This window comes from Salmo salar, chromosome 20, assembly GCF_965601325.2.
Source record: "Salmo salar chromosome 20, fSalSal1, whole genome shotgun sequence".
Classification (NCBI taxonomy): Eukaryota; Metazoa; Chordata; class Actinopteri; order Salmoniformes; family Salmonidae; genus Salmo; species Salmo salar.
In genome coordinates, this window is record NC_138310.1 from 62,409,431 (window position 1) to 62,431,086 (window position 21,656).

Below are 21,656 nucleotides of genomic sequence, written 5' to 3' on the forward strand. Positions count from 1 at the left end.
AAAAAGCCTGGAAGGAGGAGAGATGACTAGAAACGATTTGGTTGACCGTTTTATGTGTGGATTAATTGTCGGAGTCGAGGACCTTGTGCATTTCAGGTAAAATAACAACTCAATGTTTATATCCCAGGACAAATTAGCTAGCAACAGCAAGCTAGCTAAATAGGACAAATTAGCTAGCAAGTGCAAGCTAACTAGCTAAATTGCCATAAATGTTTAATACTTTTCGACCTGTCCCCAAATTAATATAATTGGTTCAGAGTTTGTTTTGATATTTTAACCTGCGTGTCGTGATCACGTTTGGTGTGGGGGGACAAAATAAATGAATGCATGATGGCGCACGCGTGCAGCCGGTTTGGGTTCCTTGTAAAACAACGTAGTTCAGGCAATATTGTTTAATAATAACAATCTACACCAATCTATAAATCATGTCAAAAGTTCGGATGCAATTGATGTGACATTTTTTCTCACAGCATGTGAGCACACAAACCTATATAAGTTATTGAAAGCTGTATAGTTAGAGAGTGCTTTTAAAAAAAGTAGATCACTAGTTCTAAAATGGCTGCTGCGACTGTAGGATTCAATTATTCATGGGACCCTGGGTGCTAACATGGTGCCCATGCCACTCACCTAGACCTGGCTGTAATCCACCACCGCCATAGCCTGTAGAGAAACACAGAAACAAAATGTAGGTTGGTTTATAGTTTGTTGTGATTTATGTGTGTTTGGTTGTTTTATAGCTTTACACAATACAGATAAATCCATAGCAACATTATTGAATGGCAATAAAATGTTTTTTTTTATACAAAACATCTCACCTAGCTATCTAAAGATGAAAACACTAATTGTAAGTCGCTCTGGATAAGAGCGTCTGCTAAATGACTAAAACGTAAATTGCAATACTATCACGTAGACCAATGCTGGTCCATCCCTCCCGGAGGACAATGCCTCAGGACTACCAGGCCTGATGACTTCTTGCTGTCCCCAGTCCACCTGGTTGTGCTTCTCCTCCAGTTTCAACTGTTCTGCCTGTGACTATGGAACACTGACCTGTTCACCGGACGTGCTACCTTGTCCCAGACCTGCTGTTTTCGATTCTCTCTCTCTACCGCACCTGCTGTCTCTAACTCTGAATGCTCTGCTATGAAAAGCCAACTGACATTTACTCCTGAGGTGCTGACCTGTTGCATCCTCTACAACCACTGTGATTATTATTATTTGACCCTGCTGGTCATCTATGAACGTTTGAACAACTTGGCCATGTACTGTTATAATCTCCACCCGGCACAGCCAGAAGAGGACTGGCCACCCTTCAGAGCCTGGTTCCTCTCCAGATTTCTTCCTAGGTTCCTGCCTTTCTAGGGAGTTTTTCCTAGCCACCCGTTCTTCTACATCTGCATTGCTTGCTGGGTTGCTGTATAGCACTTTGTGACATCGGCTGATGTAAAAAGGGCTTTATAAATACATTTGATTGATTGATAGAGAAGCATGGCTTTGAAAATGTCTTCTGTCTGTACAGTACCTGGTTGTAGTCCACCTCCTGCCCCATAGCCTGGCTTGGGTCCTGCCTTCTGTCCCAGCCCACCTCCAGGGAAGTAGCCCCCAGCACCACCTCCTCCATACGGTGAGCCTCCATATGGCGAGCCTCCTCCATAACCAGCTGGGGAGAGGGGAGAGAAGCCATGTGTGGTTATTAATCCAACCCTTTAACACTCTCAGTGTCTCATTGTGTCATATTGTGAAGTGCTCTAATGTGGCTGGGAATGATCGGTAGCCTAAGTGGTCTTTTAGCATAGTATTATCTTGAACAGCACTAAGACACAGGGTCAGTACTATTGGTGGTCCAAGAACCTGAACCTGAAGTGACACTGCTACTGTACCTCCAGGCTTAGCGTATCCTCCTCCAAGGGCTCCTACTCCTAGACTGCCTGCTCCAGGACCAGCTCCATATCCTCCACCACCAAGACCACCAACCCCAACACCACCAGCACCAAGGTGTCCATAACCTCAGAGAGGAGAGGGATAGAGAGTATAAGGCAGTATTAGTGAACAACATCATTTCAGATCCACATGAAGTGCATTGGTTGTGCACAGAAAATAGAGGTTTGACTTGGTTGCATAAAGTAGGTCTCAAGGAGTGCTGGTGGTGGTAATGTCAGATTGTGCCTACTAGAGGGAGTCAGAGGCTGAGAGAGGAACAGCTAATCTCTAGTGGCTGCCGCGGCAACAGGTTTTTGGCATGCTGCAACAGTCCCTATGGGGAGAAAGATGTATTCTTCCCACATGGTAATCATACATAAATTAAGTCATATTCCAGCTTGGGTTTCTTATTGTTGACAAGAACAGCGGGAGGGGGAGGTGGGAGAGAAGGGGGGAAAAGGAGGGTAGAGAGGAGGCAGATGATTCCGGACATGGCCCAGCTGTCCGCAGACAGCGGTGGAGAGAGGGAAGAGAGGCGAGGAGGAATGCAAGGGGTAGCGATAGAACAAGACAGGGTTTCATCCTCTAGTCAAAACAATTGTGGGCAATGTCCTGCCAAGGCCTTGACATCCCCACCACACTAAGCTAGGTCCTCCAGACCTCCTCCTATCCGTGCTCCACCTCCCATTGCTCAACCGACAGCTGACACGTGGAGGTGATGAGGAGAGTAGAGAAAGAGGAGGAGGAGGAAGAGGCGAGACATACGCTAAGCTAAACAGCCTTGTACTAATCCACCTCCTTTAAACCTTCTTTTCATTCCATTGCTCAACCAACAGACATTCGTAGAAACAAGGAGGTGATGAGGAGGCAGCACAGGGCTGAGGAAGAGGCAAAACAGGGTCGTTTATTAGTCTAAATGGTACATTACACTCCCTTGGCCTGGGGTTGGACAGCCAGTCTATCTCAAAGCTGTTGGTTTTTCATAGCTCTCAGAGGAGACAAAAGACCAGCACAGAGGATTGGAATGACTCACTGGCAGCTCTCTGTTTAGGAGAGGAGCACGGGCCAGTCTGAGGTGTGTGTGTATGTATTTGTGTGTGAGAGAGAGGCACACACACGTTCTCTCTCTTTCTCTTTGGCTGTGTGGGACTCGCTTAGCGCTCAGGGTTGACCGCCACCTGCTACGCTGACTGAACCCTCTGATCACAGGCCAGGAGAAGAAAGGCAGACTCCACCAACCCTTCCTGAGAGGGAACATGTGTGTGTGTGTGTGTGTGTGTGTGTGTGTGTGTGTGTGTGTGTGTGTGTGTGTGTGTGTGTGTGTGTGTGTGTGTGTGTGTGTGTGTGTGTGTGTGTGTGTGTGTGTGTGAGCAAGAGAGAAAGCATCATTACAACACTGTATATAGACATAATATGACATTTGAAATGTCTTTATTCTTTTGGAACTTTTGTGAGTAATGTTTACTATTAATTTTTTATTGTTTATTTCACTTTTGTTTATTATCTATTTCACTTGCTTTGGCAATGTAAACATATGTTTCTCATGCCAATAAGCCCATTAAATTGAAATTGAAATTGAGAGAGCGAGAGAGGGGGAAGGCAAGGAGAAAGAGAAGAAGAAAGAAAGAGTGGGCAGACTCTCACACCAGGTTCAAAGACAGTAGAGACAGCAAGGCCTTCCCAGTCACCACAGGACTCCATTTTTTTCTGGCTCCAACATCACTGGATCTGACTTCTATAAAACAGTTGAAATGGAAGCTACTCTACAGTAACCGTAATGCCCTCAAAGTCATGTCTTTTTCTCTTTAAGGATAAGAGAACACAGCAACATGCTCCGTCCAGACCATTGCTCATTGGCAACCCTCTACAGATTGTATCATCGAGACACATACGAGCTCAGTACAAAAGTTGTTTTAGTCATATTTATCCAAAGCTGTCAGCTCCAACAGGCAGGCCTTTGTCTGAGGCATATTATTACAGTATGTCAGTTCACACAAACATGCCTGTCTTAGCTCACACATTAACTTGTTGGAAGCGAGTGTAGTGCAAGACCCAAGTTTGTTTGTTGTAATGAACCGCACACATGGAAACTCCGTCGACCTGACCTTGACTAGCTGTGAAACACACTGTTTCTCCTCCAAGGTGCTGTTATTTGATGTTAAGACATTCAATTAGCAGATTACTGACAGGTCACTATGGTGTACGTGAGACAAAATGGCTGTCTGTCTAGGTGAGACATGCGAGCCACAGCAGAGCCATAGGGCTAATGGAAACCAAACCGGCAGTGGACTCGAGAGCGAGAGAAGCCGTGAAAAGGTCAACGACTTTAAATACAAGACAGATGGGACAGAAAAACAATCCTGCACAGCACAGGAGAGAGAGAGAGAGAGCGGCAGAGACAGAAAATGATAAGGTGACTGATAATAACTCAGTTTAATGCATCATACTTTTGCTCTGAATGACAAATTGGACCAATGTTCCTATCACATACTACATAGACATTGGACTGTAGCTGGCCAGACAAACTGGCGAAACAAATGAGTGCTTTCAGGTCATCGATTCTGTAGCTACAGTACAGGTCACGTAATGGAGAACAGTGGGTCTGATTTCAATAGAGTTTCTAAAATGCTGTCCTATTCTCTCCTCTCTGTTACCACAGAGTTTAGGCAAGGCAATCCAATAATCAAGAGTTCTCATCTCTCTCTCTCTCTCTCTCTCTCTCGCTCTCTCTCTCGCTCCTCTCTCTCTCTCTCGCTCTCGCTCTCGCTCTCTCTCTCTCTATAATCTAATCTAGTCTGGTGAGATCAGGTCACAGCAGCTCTGCACATCAGGCCTGTTGTGTTAAAAGGGGCAGGCAGAGGGAGCCAAACATGAGGAGGAGGGAAAGAAAGATGGTATCAGTAATCAAATGATCATGATGTAGGATGATGTAGTGGGTATGGTGCATTCTTGTGTTAGTAGCGCACGATGAAGGACAAGGAAGAGTGACGTTAGGTACAAGCGGTGATTCCAGATGGTGTGAGTGGGACACCCCGTAGCTCCCCCCGTCATCTCTTCCCACCCCCCTTCTCTCCTCCTTAATCCCCCTTTCTCTCCCTCTGGTGAACTCCCCTGCTCCTTGTCACTTCCAGGTTCTCCAAGCTGTCAGTCATGAAGAAGCTATGTGGAGCGGATCTAAGATGCATGCTGGACTGATTAAACACACACGCACACACACACAGTACCCTGGTCGGTGACAACAAGCCAGGCTCTGAGTTGGCGGTGAGCCCTTTGTTTTCTCCTTCCTTTCCATGGAGTTGTCAGAGAGATGTCCCAAAGCCCTGTCCCTGCCAGAGGACCCCAAGTACTGAACTGTCAGGGAGTTTTGGCTTCTACAAACAGGCCAGAGTGGTGGTGGTTTCAGACCCAGGGCTCTGGGCATCTCTCATTCAGTTTGTGTCTATACCTTTAAGCCGGCAGGCCCAAATGAATGGAATAAAAGCTGGAGGAATTGGAGGCATTTTTTGGACCCCCTAGCCTATTTTCTGGTTATTTACATTTGGTCGTTATAAGAATTGGTCCGGGTTCGGATTTATTTGTCCTGCGGTTGACGTATACTCTGTGCCGAGCCTGGCAGCGATGCACGTGTTCGCATAAACTAGCTAATACCCACCCAAATACACCAAGACACACGCTAATACCCACACCAAGACACACATTTACACACACAAACTCTGAGGGGGCGAGCAGCTCTTTCGAATGGCTCCAATTTACAGGCTGTTGTAAAACGATCCATTGTACTTACGTGGATTACAGCGAAGCCACCGGGCCAAGCCTAGCCCTGCCTGGTGACATCCACTCACTCACTCACACACAAACACACACACACACGCTTACATATAAACTTTCACGCCAGCACCGCCTGCTTCTCCTTCACCTAAATCCAGATAGCTGATGTTCTGAAAGAGCTGCAAAATCTGGACCCCTACAAATCAGCTGGGCTAGACAATCTGGACCCTCTCTTTCTAAAATGATCTGCCGCAATTGCTGCAACCCCTATTACTAGTCTGTTCAACCTCTCTTTCGTATCGTCTGAGATCCCTAAAGATTGGAAAGCTGCCGTGGTCATCCCCTTCTTCAAAGTGGGTGACACTCCAGACCCAAACTGTTACAGACCTATATCTATCCTACCCCGCTTTTCGAAAGTCTTCGAAAGCCAAGTTAACCTCTCTAGGATAGGGGGCAGTATTTTGACATCCGGATAAAAAACGTACCCGATTTAATCTGGTTATTACTACTGCCCAGAAACTAGAATATGCATATAATTGTTTGATTTGGATAGAAAACACCCTAAAGTTTCTAAAACTGTTTGAATGGTGTCTGTGAATATAACAGAACTCATATGGCAGGCAAAAACCTGAGAAGATTCTGTACAGGAAGTGCCCTCTCTGACCATTTCTTGGCCTTCTACACTCTCTTTATTGAAAACTGAGGATCTCTGCTGTAACGTGAGACTTTGTGAGGCTCCCATAGGCTCTCAGAAGGCGCCAGAACGTTGAATGATGACTTTGCAGCCCATGGCTGAAAAACAGTAGCGCATTTGGTAAGTGGTCGATCTGAGAACAATGACACGGGCGCGCGCATGCACGTGAAGAGGCCATTTTCAACTTTGAGTCTTTGAACAAAAACAGGGTTTCCCGGTCGAAATATTATCGCTTTTTTACGAGAAAAATCACATAAAAATTGATTGTAAACAGCGTTTGACATGCTTCGAAGTACGGTAATGGAATATTTAGATTTTTTTTGTCACGATACGCGTCTGCGCGTCACCGTTCGGATAGTGTCTTGAACGCAAGAACAAAACAGAGGATATTTGAACATAACTATGGATTATTTTGAACCAAAACAACATTTGTGGATGAAGTAGAAGTCCTGGGAGTGCATTCTGATGAAGAACAGCAAAGGTAATCCAATTTTTCTTATAGTAAATCTGAGTTTGGTGAGTGCCAAACTTGGTGGGTGTCAAAATAGCTAGCCCGTGATGGCGAGCTATCTACTCAGAATATTGCAAAATGTGCTTTTGCCGAAAAGCTATTTTAAAATCGGACACCGCGATTGCAGGTCAGTGACCTGCAGCCCTGACCTATTAGGAGTGACCTGCAGCCTTGCCCTATGAGAAGTGCCTGCAGGCCTGACCTATTAGCAGTGACGTGCAGCCTTGCCCTATGAGAAGTGCCTGCAGCCCTGACCTATTAGCAGTGACGTGCAGCCTTGCCCTATGAGGAGTGACCCGCAGCCCTGACCTATTAGGAGTGCATGCAGCCCTGACCTATAAGGAGTGACCTGCAGCCCTGGCTATGAGGAGTGACCTGCAGCCCTGACCTATTAGGAGTGACCTGCAGCCCTGACCTATGAGGAGTGCCTGCAGCCCTGACCTATTAGGAGTGCATGCAGCCCTGACCTATAAGGAGTGACCTGCAGCCCTGGCTATGAGGAGTGACCTGCAGCCCTGACCTATTAGGAGTGACCTGCAGCCCTGACCTATGAGGAGTGCCTGCAGCCCTGACCTATGAAGAGTGACTTGCAGTCCTGACCTACAGTATAAGGAGAGAGTATAGAGAGAGCCTGCAGCACATCACTTCCTTCGAGTGTCACCCTTAATCCTTCAGTCCACCGAGAGTTAACCTTTGATAAACATTCTATATTTTTCCCGTAGTGAACTTACAGAACTACTGTTGTAAAAACAGCAATGTTGTCCATGTTTCTTGTTATGCAGTCTCTCTGCTAACTCTTACTGACAAGAGGTTATTTAGAAAAGCAAAACATTTGTAAGAAGTTTTGTCCAGGTTTGGCAAAGCAACAAGGTATGTAGGAGGAATTCACCTTAGCTTTAGGGGGGAATGATGAGACCAGGTCCAGGGCCCAGCTGTTCTCTTTTCTCTGGTCCCGACCGACTCGTCCAATGCACACACACTCGTCAAATGTTTATGCTGACAGGATTCACAATTCGTTTAGTAGTCTAGCGTTTTACAAGGCTTGGCACGCGTCTGACAGTGATTCAGCTGTCACGCCACTTTGATCACCAGCTGCTGTTCTCTGTCAGGGCCAAGGTGTGTGTGTGTGTGTGTGTGTGTGTGTGTGTGTGTGTGTGTGTGTGTGTGTGTGTGTGTGTGTGTGTGTGTGTGTGTGTGTGTGTGTGTGTGTGTGTGTGTGTGTGTGTGTGTGTGTGTGTGTGTCTGTGTGTGCGTGTGTGTGTGTGTGTGTGTGTGTGTGTGTGTGTGTGTGTGTGCCTGAGTATGTGCCTGAGTGTGTGCCAGGGCCAAGGTGTGTGTCTGATATGTGCAGCTGATGCTCCACTTCAAGCTTCAATTCACCAGAGAGGTTATGATGAAAAATGGGCCTCGGCAGGGGGAATGAATCCACATGAGAATACTAGAAAGCAACAGGTGTCTGGTTTAAAAGCCAATCCTCACATTGTTTTAGCTCAGGATAGAATCATCTTTCAACAGATCAATGGACAGGGTAACCCTCCCCTGGCCTGAATTGTTGTTGTCCCTACCTGCACTATTTCATGTTAGTGTGTAGCTACAGTACCTCAGCTAACTATCAGCACACATTACTATCTAAACAAAGGCTAAATGATCTGTATGGATCCAAACCGCCCTGGTTTTGTGAGACCTCAACTTAGGTAAACGTTGCTCTGTGTTTGTAATGGAAACTTAATTTCTTTGTGTAGAAAGTTAGCTGGTTCCAGCCCAAGTGCCCTTGAGTGAAACACCAAATCTGGATTGCTTCAGTCAACACCTCAGCTGTTGGAATGGATACATCTCAAATGTAAAAAAGTCACCTTGCATGAAAAGCCCTTGCTGTGCAAAATAATGAACGAATTACAGCTGTAAGGTTGTCTCTTGTTCTCGTTCTTTTCAAATGGATTCTTGACCCTAACAGTTCCAGTTCGACCTGCCCCATATATTTTCCCACATTGCCTGTTTGAAGGGACTGGGAGCAATAATCTAATTTCGGCCTTAGAGGCCCTGAGAGAGAGAGAGAGGGAGGGAGGAAGAGAGAGACAGAACTCTTACAAAAGCCAAAGTATTATACTCCCCAAGCCGATCTCTGCAGTGCTGGCGACCCCAGCCAAAGTCAACTTCCACCTAATATCCAATATTAGGACGCTTTCACAAAACAGATTTCTGAAACTCAATGACTTGTTCGAGAGACGGAGGAAAAAACTCAGTCTTCAAGGAGCCTACAGAAATCTTTTCTAAATCTTATCAGACGTTAAGAATATTATTCTATTCCTTATCTCTCTAAGCACACAGCTTCGGTAGTGGCCTAGATGTAATCACCTCTGGTTTAGGAAATTAAATAATGGCTTAACATTGCTAATTCCCTAATACTGTGCACCACACTGGAATAGCGCAAAAACAATATTTACAGTACACTATCAGGAGAGAGGGCAGTGGCAAAACTTCAACAAGGAGGTTTCCAGATATTGTGTCGGCCTAACGTTACAAAAATATTCATGAACGCGTTGGCACCATTGTGTTGGGGCGGCGATGATGGGAGGTCACACTACCAATCATCACTGTCTGGGACATCTAGGGTTTGAGGAAAGGGTGAAGGGATATAGTGTTGGAGGAATGGAAGTGTGGAGGAGCGGTTGAGGGATGTAGGAGACATGGAACGCACCGGGTCACACCCTAGACAGGACTTCCCAAACAGCTGCCAAACCAGGGAGACTCAACCACAATTAAAACACAGGGGTGATAAGGGAGATGTGGCTGACAGTCCGCACAAGAGAGGTAGCCCTTCTTTGAACTACAGTATGCAGTACGCTACACTGCAGGTTTCGCCCGTCATTGACATGCACTCTAATGCATTCTATACATACAGCATTAGCGAATAGCGGAACGTCTAGCCGTAACAGGTTTTAAAAGCATAACAGGATACTCTGACCTGATACTACCAGAATAGTCTGGTACAGTACCGGTACCTGCCTTGTGCCTTCTACAGAACTGTACAAAATGGTATAGAGTGCGAAAGAGTGAGTTGGAGCAGATAGCTTACCAGGTTTGAGGCCTTTTCCACCAGCTCCTGTTGAACAAAGCACCAAATAATTAATCTACAAATGATCCACTAAAATAAAAATACACTAACGTTGAATAAACATTTAATTTCATCATTGACACTGCACAGTCAAACATAGCGCTATAGTTGACAGTGCAAGGGCTTTAAAATAAATGTTAAAGTCTCAACTTTCAATGTTCTGTAGATGAGTACACACCTCCTCCTCTGTGGCCTAACGCTCCTATGCCTCCAGCCCCGCCACCAGGGACCAGACCTCCAGCCCCGCCACCAGGGACCAGACCTCCAGCACCAACACCACCCCATCCTCCATATCCTCCAGCTGGGGGAAACATAAGGTCTGGTTAGGCAACAGGTTTTTGTCATCACTATCATCTTTGTCATCACTATCATCATCATCATCATCATCATCATCATCATCATCATCATCAATGACACTTACTACAGTATGTAAGCTTATAACTCAACACTTCCCTCACGCCATAGCCATTCCCTGACAGCAACACAGAACACACCCAGATGGGGACCAGGACAGCACACTGTGGTTTTATAGGTGTGAGGAGAACTGTCTTGTTAAACACCTTGTTAAACCAGACTTAATGACAGTGGTTGTGTCTGAGCACTGTGTTTACCCAACAACAAGTGTGTCATTAGAACCAACCCAATAACTAAACTATTAGCTTAGCTTCTGAGCTAAAGCTCTATGACAATGTTGTGGTTGTGAAAACCCTATATCTGTAGTCATTGTTCACTGAATTACTGTAGGTCTCAGCAGCAGTATAGATGCCGTCTCTGTCACACCCTGATCTGTTTCACTGTCTTTGTGCTTGTCTCCACCCCCCTCCAGGTGTCACCCATCTTTTTCATTGTCCCCAGTGTATTTATACCTGCGTTCTCTGCCTGTCTGTTTCCAGTTCGTCTTGTCAGGTCTTACCAGTGTGCTTTCCTGTCTCCCTGCTTTCTCAAGTTCTGTTTCCTAGTTTCCCCGGTTCTGACCATTCTGTCTGCCCTGACCCTGAGCCTGAAAGCTGTTCTGTACCTGGCCGACTCTGACCCGTTTACGAACCTCTGCCAGTCCTGATCCCGAGCCTGCCTGCTGTTCTGTACCTTATTGACTCTGCCCTGGATTACGGACCTCTGCCTGCCTTTGACCTGCATTTTGCCTGCCCCCTGTTTGGGTCAATAAACATCTGTGACTCTAGCTGACTGCATCTGGGTCTTATTCTGAGTTCTGATAGTCTCTCTTAGTCCAGCTAAGGGTATTAAAGTCAGTATTTTCTACTCACCTCCAGTTTTAGCTGGTTTGTAGCCTGCTCCTGCGGGTATCCCACCAGCACCTGTTGGTAAAACCAAGAAAATAAAAATAAAAAAACAGAAAGAGAAGCAGAAAGAGAGTGGAAAGTGGAAAGCTTGACGTTTGTTTTAGCTCTCCCCCTGGCTCCTCTATACCCCCATCAATCCCTCCCTCCTTTCCTCCATTAATCCATCCGTCCTGCTGTTTGGGCCGTAGATCATCTGCTAGCTCTGGGTCCTCCGGTCTCTGACCTGACCAGATACAGTTTCTCCACACAGAGACTTGACCAATGTGGTGGGTAGGAGGCTCTAAATCTCTACAGCTCTAAATCTTCAAAACTGTCCCAAATGGCACCATATTCCCTATATAGTTGTACTACTATCGACCAGGGCCCTGGTCAAAAGCAGTGCACTATGTGTGGAATAGGGTGCCATTTGGGACACACTAAATCTCCAACAGTATCCCAGAGACACCTTTTAACCTCTCAGAGTGAAGAGAGGAATGCACAGGGTCGGTGTGGCAACTCACGATTCCTCACACTGTATTTCACTGTAATTTATGGCCTCAATGCTGTTACAGTGAAAACCTACGGTACAGCTATGCTTATCCAGGGGGAAATGGTACAGTACAATGGGAAATAGTATGGTGCGAGAGAGAGAGAAAATACAAGGGATATTGGGTTTCTGTATATGGCAGTAATGATCAAGAGAGCCACATATGAGTCAGCCGTTTCGGACCATTTCAAGTTGCCGGCCTGCCTGTCGTTTAAGGTTGGTTTTAAGGCCAGAGGTGTGTGGTTCAACTGTCCTGGTGATTGTTAATGTTTTACGTGCTGAACACTAGTGAAAGCCAACAGCCACGAAGGGCTCTTAGTGGGTTTGGAGAGGGAGTGCAGTGGTGATCGTTGGTTGGTTTGTGGTTGAGATGGAGACATGGAGTACTGTACACTACAGGATCAGGGCTAATGGTTAACTGTGGGTTGCAATAGACTGTGAGCCAACATGGGCTTTTATTTCTTCAGTACGTAATGCTACAGTAATTTAGTTGTACGGGTTTTGTGTTGTATGCTGGGAAACAGGAAAGGTGTATTTTGTACACTGTATGATCTATGTTGTGTGTGTTGTATACCTGGTTTTGAAATTGAGACACACTGCCGTTTAATTGATTGTGTACTACTTTATCAGTGATGTGTGGTCAGGGTAGGCATCCTACCCTTTGAAAATGAATGAAAAATGAAAAATAAAGAATATACATATAGTAACATGATTCCATGTGTGTTATTTCATAGTTTTGATGTCTTCACTATTATTCTACAATGTAGAAAATAGTAAAAATAAAGAAAAACCCTTGAATAGGTGTGTCCAAACTTTTGACTGGTACTGTACATGTATCCCATTCCCAATATGTCCCATTTAATAATGAATGCGCATGCGTATTGGCGCAAAAGGCAGAGCACTATTCTGTCTATGGATGACACACATCATCTGCTGCCTTTTGGTGCTTACGTTCATTTTACTGCTAGCTAAAAGTACGCTAATCAGGATGGCTAACATATTGCATCTGAAACATCTGATTTTCTAGTGAAACAAGGGGTGATACGGGATGGAAGACCAACACCTGAGCTTAGGGACTTACATCAAAGGAAGGGACAGAAAAATACCAAGATCATTTAAATCTGAGTGGTATCAATGGAAAGACTGGCTCTGTGGACAAGATCCGTTGAGAGTTTTACAGGTCAGTCACTGACACCAGGCAATTGGGCTTCGTTTACAAGTAGGCCTAAATGTACAGTAGTGCCGTCTACTATTATTAAATTATGGTAGAGTGTCTGGCCACTCTACCAGAAAGGCCTGATTGGTGGAGTGCTGCAGAGATGGTTGTCCTTCTGGAAATTTCCCTCATCGCCACAGAGGAACTCTAGAGTTCTGTCAGAGTGACCATCGGGTTCTTGGTCACCTCCCTGACCAAGGCCCTTCTCCCCCGATTGCTCAGTTTGGTCGGGCAGCCAGCACTAAGAAGAGTCTTGATGGTTCCAAACTTCATCCATTTAAGAATGATGGAGGCCACTGTGTTCTTGGGGACCTTACATTTTTTGTGCCCTTCCCCAGATCTGTGCCTGGACACAATCCTGTCTCGGAGCCCTACGGACAATTCCTTCGACTTCGTGTTTTGGTTTTTGCTCTGACATGCACTGTCAACTGTGGGACCTTATATAGACAGGTGTGTGCCTTTCCAAATCATGTCCAATCAATTGAATTTACCACAGGTGGACTCCAATCAAGTTGTAGAAACATCTCAATTTCAAGTCTCATCGCAAAGGGTCTGAAAAGTTATGTAAATAAGGTATTTCTGTTAAAAAATATATATCAATTTGCAGACATTTCTAAAAACCTGTTATTATGGGGTATTGTGTGTAGATTGCTGAAAAATGTGGAAAAAGTCAAGGGGTCTGAATACTTTCCGAAGGGACTGTATATAGCTAGCTATATCCCAATCAGTAGCACTTACTACATTTTGTGAGTGTAGCGCTGTGAATGTGCGTATTTTTGAAAGTGCTGCTTTTAGATGGGTTGTGGTTGTTTGATGATTATCTTTGAGATCGTATCATACAGATGAACACAGTCACAACAATCTGCTTTATGAGTGTGTGTGTGTGTGTCACTGTACTTTTATATAAAGAGACATGTTGTGTAATGTGTTGCGCTGTGCAGTCGTAAATAGCTGATATATTACCTGGGTAGAGACCAGCACCTGGTCCAGCACCTCCTGCTCCAACTCCAGCACCAGCCGGCACGTACACACCTGGAGAGACAGACCGGTAACATACCTGGTCAGTGACAGCTCTGTATGACTTCATGACACTAATCTAATGGTCCAACATGTAGACCGCAATCCATCGTTTTTAAATGACTATATTCCAAACCTCAGTCATGACCAATACTCTAACCCATGACAAAACTATTGTACATTAAGAGGTCAAGGCAAAGTCTGATTATCAAAAAAAGCATTGTTTTAAGCAAGCAGTGAGATGAGGTACTGCAGTTGGAGGAACAGCGAACATTTTGGTGCATAGAGGGAGGTTTGGCCATGGTTTTACGTAACTTGCTGTGACATTGTAAAATGTTTACTGCCACCATTGCCACATCAATGTTCTCTCTCTCTCAGCCCCTAGGAGAACTTTAGCAAGGGAGATGTCAGTGCTACTCAACAAGGGAATCAGCAAGAATGTTTGTCTCCTACAGGCTACAGGATTCGGAAATATACTGTAAGAACCCTCTAACTGTAAGGAGGGAAGAAGGGAGAGAGAGAAAAAGAGACAGGGAGAGGTGTGTGTGTTAGAGAAGGAGAGTGAAGAAAGAGAGAAAGAAAGAGAGAAAGAAGAGAGAAAGAAAGAAAGAGAAAGAAAGAAAGAGAGAGCAAGAAAGAGAGACAGACAGACAGAGAGAGAGAAAGAAAGAGAGACAGACAGACAGAGAGAGAGAAAGAAAGAGAGACAGACAGAGAGAGAGAGAGACAGAAAGAGAGACAGACAGAGAGAGAGACAGACAGAAAGAGAGACAGACAGAGAGACAGACAGAGAGAGAGCGACAGACAGACAGACAGACAGACAGACAGACAGACAGACAGACAGACAGACAGACAGACAGACAGACAGACAGACAGACAGACAGACAGACAGACAGACAAAGAGAAAGAAGAGAGAGAGAGAGAGAGAGAGAGAGAGAGAGAGAGAGAGGAATACAAAAGGGGAGACTTTTGGCATCCCCCAGCCAAAGAAAGCTATGAAGAAATGGAACAAAGCACATTAATAATTCAGCTCATGTAGTCGTGTTTCTGGTGGAAAGTTAACATAAACTGTGAAAATCTGCACTGAAGCATGATACTGTGCCTGCCGAAGACCACACTGAGTCACTCATCTGGACAGAGAGGTTAGCGAGGACAACAGAGTCAGTCATATTCACACAAATCCCCCAAATCGCATACCAAAATCTGATTAGCAGAAAGGGAAAATATTTAGTCTATCTGGTCTGTTTTTGTTTAACAGAGAAAATCTATTCTCAATCAAACTCAGTTCATGCCATCAGGGATTTGTATGGTTATGCTACGGAGCTAGAATCCTTAACATGGTTTTTATGATGGTGCATGTTGTTTTAAAAACACAATGTTTAGGAGTGTAAATAGGGGTCGGTTTGAGTGATGGTTTATTTGAAAGAGTTTGGCGGCCGTGTCCTTGGAAAACAAATGAGCTCACAGTTGAAGCGGTCCGAGACAGATCAGAGAGAGGATGCCCTCTAGCCCAACTGCTCTTAATTGAGACGGTGAGGGAGTTGGATGATGGGAAGAAGAGGCGATCGGGTTTCCTTACAGTTTGGCTGAGTAGTAAGAACTTGCTAAACAGACAAGGCTCAAGGTCCTAAGGGAAAGAAGAGGAAAATGTGCACATGGCTGAATGGTCAGAGAGGGCTGTCCAGGGCACAGCATTACACTCTTAGAAAAAAAGGTGCAATCTAGAACCTTTTACACAGAGGGTTCTACATGGAACTCAAAAGAGTTTTACCTGGAACCAAAAAAGGGTTCTACCTGGAACCAAAAAGGGTTCTCTTATGGGAACAGTCGAAGAACCCTTTTGGAACCCTTTTTTCTGAGTGTACAACGTTTCACAAAATGACTACATACTCTGAGGATGATGTACAGTACCAGTCAAAAGGTTGGATACACCTACTCATTTAAGCGTTTTTCTTCATTTTTACTATTTTCTACTTTGTAGACTAATAGTGTAGAAGAATAGTGAAGACATCAAAACTATGAAGTAATACATTTGGAATCATGTAGTAACCAAAAACATGTTAAACAAATCAAAATATGTTTTACATTTGAGATGCTTGGAAGTAGCCACCCTTTTCCTTGATGACAGCTTTGCACACTCTTGACATTCTCTCAACCAGCTTCATGAGGTAGTCACCTGGAATGCATTTCAATTAACAGGTGTGCCTTGTTAAAAGTTAATTTGTGGAATTTCTTTCCTTCTTAATGCGTTTGAGCCAATCAGTTGTGTTGTGACAAGGTAGGGGTGGTTTACAGAAGATAGCCCTATTTGGTAAAAGACAAAGTCCATATTATGGCAAGAACAGCTCAAATAAGCAAAGAGAAACGACAGCCCATCATTACTTTTAGACATGAAGGTCAGTTAATGCGGAAAATTTCAAGAACTTTGAACGTTTCTTCAAGTGCAGTCGCTTAAACCATCAAGCGCTATGATGAAACTGGCTCTCATGAGGACCGCCACAGGAAAGGAAGACACAAAGTTACCTCTGCTGCAGAGGATAAGTTCATTAGAGTTAACTGTACCTCAGATTGTAGCCCAAATAAATTCTTCACAGATTTCAAGTAACAGACACATCTCAACATCAACTGTTCAGAGGAGACTGCATGAATCAGGCCTTCAATGTCGAATTGCTGTAAAGAAACCCCTACTAAAGGACACCAATAAGAAGAAGACTTGCTTGGGTCAAGAAACACGAGCAACGGATATTAGACTGGTGGAAATCTGTCCTTTGGTCTGATGAGTCCAAATTTGAGATTTTTGGTTCCAACCGTCATGTCTTTGTGAGACGCAGAGTAGGTGAATGGATGCTCTCCGCATGTGTGGTTTCCACCGTGAAGCATGGAGGAGGAGGTATGATGGTGTGGGGTGCTTTGCTGGTGACACTGTGATTTATTTAGAATTCATGGCACACTTTACCAACATGGCTACCACAGCATTCTGCAGCGATACACTATCTCATCTGGTTTGCGTTTGTGTGACTATCCTTTGTTTTTCAACTGGACAATGACCCAACACACCTCCAGGCTGTGTAAGGGATATTTGTTCAAGCAGGAGAGTGATTGAGTGCTGCATCAGATGACCTGGCCTCCACAATCTCCTGACCTCAGCCCAATTGAGATGGTTTGGTGTGAGTTGGACCGCAGATTGAAGGAAAAGCAGCCAACAAGTACTCAGCATATGTGGGAAATCCTTCAAGACTGTTGGAAAAGCCTTCCAGGTGGAGCTGGCTGAGAGAATACCAAGAGTGTGCAAAGCTGTCACTAAGGCAAAGGGTGGCTACTTTGAAGAATCTAAAATATTTTGATTGAACACTTTTTGGGTTACTACATGATTCCATATGTGTTATTTTACAGTTTGGATGTCTTCACTGTTATTATACAATGTCGAAAATAGTAAAAAAAAAACTTGAATGAGTAGGTGTGTCCAAACCTAGGTGTGTCCAAATACATCATACTGTATGTGTCAGTGTGCAAGTCAATGGATTGATTTGTGTGTGTGTGTGTTCTTAAATATGTGTATGCTTACTTGTGTCTGTCCACTCCAGTCTATTTGGCTATATGAGTGTGTGTTTGTGTTCCACCCTCCTCCCTCAGCTCAGTGGATGCCATGCCAGCTCCAAGACAGAGCCCCCAGGTAGTGTCCTGTACTTTACCAGCAGGGTGTAATGATTGTTCTCCACTTCAACCCAACCTGCCAGACTCTCATTTCACAATCAAAGGGAGGATTTCCTGTCCCTGGGTTGAGAGGGAGGGCAGATGGAGTGAATGTAGTGTCTGCTCCAATTTTCCCCTGGTCAGAAGCCCATCATATCGTAACTGCTGTACTGTAGCTACCCTACCATACTACTGGGCAGGGCAGAACCCAGTAAAGGGCACTGGGTTCACAAGAACTAACCCAATAAGGTACTCATTGACCTGAGCTAAGAAATGTGAACTATGCTGACTTACAGTATCAAGTCATTGGTTTCTTATCACTGTCGAGCTCAAAGTCAAAGTGTTCTCTAAGAATTGTTTGATCATGGGAGTCTTTTGGAATGCATGTGTTTGTAGGTCAAACCAGAGGCAAAGGAGAACGCAACATGCAACATTTTCAGCGATTTTACTGAGTTACAGTTTATATAAAGAAATCAGTCAATAGAAATAAATGAATTAGGCTCTAATCAATGGATTTCACATGACTGGGAAGGGGTGCAGCCATGGGTGGGCCTTGGAGGGCATAGGCCCAGCAACTTGGCAGCCAGGCCCATCCACTGGGGAGCCAGGCACAGCCAATCAGAATGAGTTTTTCCCCACAAATGGGCTTTATTACAGACAGAAATACTCCTCAGTTTCAATCAGCTTTCCGGGTGGCTGGTCTCAAACGATCCCGCAGGTGAAGAAGGCGGATGTGGAGGTCCTGGGCTGGTGTGGTTACACGTGGTCTGGGGTTGTGAGGCCGGTTGTAAGTACTGCCAAATTCTCTAAAACTATGTTTGAGGCGACTTATGGTAGAGAAATGAACATTCAATTCTCTGGCAACAGCTCTGGTGGACATCCGTGCAGTCAGCATGATAATTGCACGCTCCCTCAAAACTTGAGACATCTGTGTTGTGTGACAAAACTGCACATTTTAGAGTGGCCTTTTATTGTCCCCAGCACAAGGTGCACCTGTGTAATGATCATGCTGTTTAATCTGCTTCTTGATATGCCACATCTGTCAGGTGGATGGATTATCTTGGCAAAGGAGAAATGCTCAATAACAAGGATGTAAACAAACTTGTGCACAAAATTTGAGAGAAATAAGCTTTTAGTGTCTATGGAACATTTCTGGGATCTTTTATTTTCGCTCATGAAACATGGGACCAACACTTTACATGTTGCGTTTATAGTTTTGTTCAGTATAAGAAACCAAGAAGTTACCAGTAACCTGATGTAAATCCCATATGGGTGGTAAAGTAGTTTCTATCTGGTCTTCACTGTGAACATAACATGCAATTTTCTGCATTAGAAATCTATATAGTTTATAAGCCAAACATGGGAGAAACAAATGCACACGATTTCATGGTTTCCCATGAAACGGATCTGCCTTACCTCTGAGGCACTGGAAAAAACATCTTATTTAGTCTACAATGTTGAACCATGTTTTGGCATCCTCCATTAGTCAATAACATTGCTCCGATTGTTTTGAGTTCAAGTTGAATGGGCTTGTTTTGTCCTCGAGACTTAAGCGAACAGATTTAGCTCTATAGGGCGTTTTTGCTCTGTTTAGTTTACAGTTTGAGTATCAGCCAGAGGAATAAGCACTGACATGTTTACCGACCATTAGCTGGCCATGAATTTTAATAAAACCAGACCAAACAAATCCATAACTCGAGAGCCGAATACAACTGAAAACCTCTTTTACAAGCCTGTATGTCTGATTGTCTGTTCATTGAAAACCTATGCAGGCCTATAAGGGCCCGAATTTATTGCAAAGTTGTAAAGCAAAAAAAATGAATTGTAATGACTGGATGGCAAACAAATTAGTGATTTAATAGAGCAGAACTTGTTTTCCAATCCAAAGTCGCACTCACACACTTAGCTAATTGCTAGTACTCTCCACCCCTTGTTAAAACCTTAGTGAACCATTACGACTCCTCTCCCGTCTCCAACCTCTGGCTCTGAGAGCTTGCAGAGATCCTTAGGCTAAGCCTGAACAAGTATCTGGGCAGAGGAGTAGACAATGAATATGACGAGTCTCCTCTCCAGTCCAGTTAGCTACCATTAATTTCCCATTAGACAGCTCTGCAAGCGTTATAATGGCAAAATAAGTTTGTTAATTAACAAATAATATAATTCACTGCCATCACACCCGGTATGTACTTCCAAAAAAGTTCTAAATGTACAAGCAACCGGAAAAATATCTTGTTTGGAAAGAATATATTGTTTTGACCATGTGCGCACATGCCAAATTCACCTCTTCGGAAAGATCACTGTCAAATTGTACCCTATAGTGTCTACTTAATCAACAGTGCCATCAGAAAGACACAGGCATCCTTCTTAATTCAGTTGCCTGAGAGGAATGAAACCACTCAGGGATTTCACCATGAGGACAATGGTGACTTTAAAACAGTTACAGAGTTTAATGCCTGAGATGGGAGAAAAACTGAGGATGGATCAACAACATTGTAGTTACTCCACAATAGTAACCTAAATGAATGAAAATATTCCAAAACATGCATCCTGTTTGCAATAAGGCATTAAAGTAAAACTGCAAAAATGAATACAAAGCGTTATGTTTGGGGCAAATCCAACACAAGAAATCACCGAGTACCACTCTTCATATTTTAAAGCATGCTAGTGGCTGCATCATGTTATGGGTATGCTTGTCATTGGCAAGGACTAGGGAGGTTTTTGGGGGATAAAAGAACCGGAATAAAGCTAAGTACAGGAAAAATCCTAGAGGAAAACCTGTTTCAGTCTGCTTTCCAACAGACACTGGGAGACAAATTCACCTTTCAGCAGGACAAGAACCTAAAACACAAGGCCAAATATAGACTGGAGTTGTTTACCAAGACAACATTGAATGTTCCTAATTGGCCTAGTTACAGTTTTGACTTAAATCAGCTTGAAAATCTATGGCAAGACTTGAAAATGGCTGTCCAGCAATGATCAACAACCAATTTGACAGAGGTTGAAGAATAAAAAAATAAAAAAATATGCAAATATTATGCAATCCAGGTGCAAAGCTCTTAGAAACTTACCCAGAGAGACTCACAGCTATAATCGCTGCCAAAGGTGATTCTAATATGTATTTACTCAGGGGTGTGAATACTTATGTAAATTAGATATTTCTGTTATTAATTTCCAATACATTTGCAAAATTGTTGACTTTGTCATTATGGGCTATTGTGTGTAGATGGGTGACCCAAAAAATATATTTGATCCATTTTGAATTCAGGCTGTAACACAACAAATATGGAACAAAGTCAAGGGGTATGAATACTTTCTGAAGGTACAGTATATCACAAAAAAAACAGTTTGTTTGTGAATTAAATTAGTTATACAATGAATGATGTAATGTTTACCTTAACTCCCGTTGATTTAGTCAACGTGTAATAACAAATGGATCCTATGAGTATTTCACAGCAATGATCAGACTGGCGTGTTTTCTTCTAATCCCCTTTCCTTGATCGTAAGACAAATGATGGCGAGCAATTTAAACCAACTGGAATTGAAAAAATAAACAAAAATGATTGGGCAATATTTTTACTGCAGGCTATGATTAGCGTAACCTTGGGACTTCACTGAGGCACATTTCATTTCTTCCCAGACCATACATAAAATAAACACTTCTACAAATCAGATGCACTGTTGGACATGTCTCCATATTACATTTTGTTGATTAATCAGGGGTTAACAATAACAAATAAAATAAGCATGCCATAAAGCATTTTTTAAACTAAGCAGTTACACATTTCTTTCAGATTCCTCAATACAATGTTATGAGCTATTCCCAAAAGTCTGATCTACTGCTCCGGTTTCCACACTTCAATTAGTGTATTTATCTAAAATCATTCATGTCTCTCATCAT

General features: G+C 43.8%; 1 protein-coding gene across 18 annotated transcripts in view; it reads right to left on the reverse strand.

Annotated features, from left to right (window-relative positions):
• elna (elastin a) overlaps positions 1–21,656 on the reverse strand; it is an 87,855-nt gene that overhangs the window by 53,260 nt on the left and 12,939 nt on the right. For all 18 annotated transcript variants that reach the window (XM_045703744.2, XM_045703754.2, XM_014162749.3 and 15 more), the window contains exons 2-8: positions 14,012–14,080; positions 11,271–11,321; positions 10,184–10,306; positions 9,967–9,993; positions 1,878–2,003; positions 1,520–1,657; positions 628–660 (exon numbers count right to left, since the gene is read on the reverse strand). In XM_045703744.2, coding sequence (XP_045559700.2) covers positions 628–660; positions 1,520–1,657; positions 1,878–2,003; positions 9,967–9,993; positions 10,184–10,306; positions 11,271–11,321; positions 14,012–14,080 — 567 coding nt within the window. The remainder of the gene's footprint in view (positions 1–627; positions 661–1,519; positions 1,658–1,877; positions 2,004–9,966; positions 9,994–10,183; positions 10,307–11,270; positions 11,322–14,011; positions 14,081–21,656) is intronic.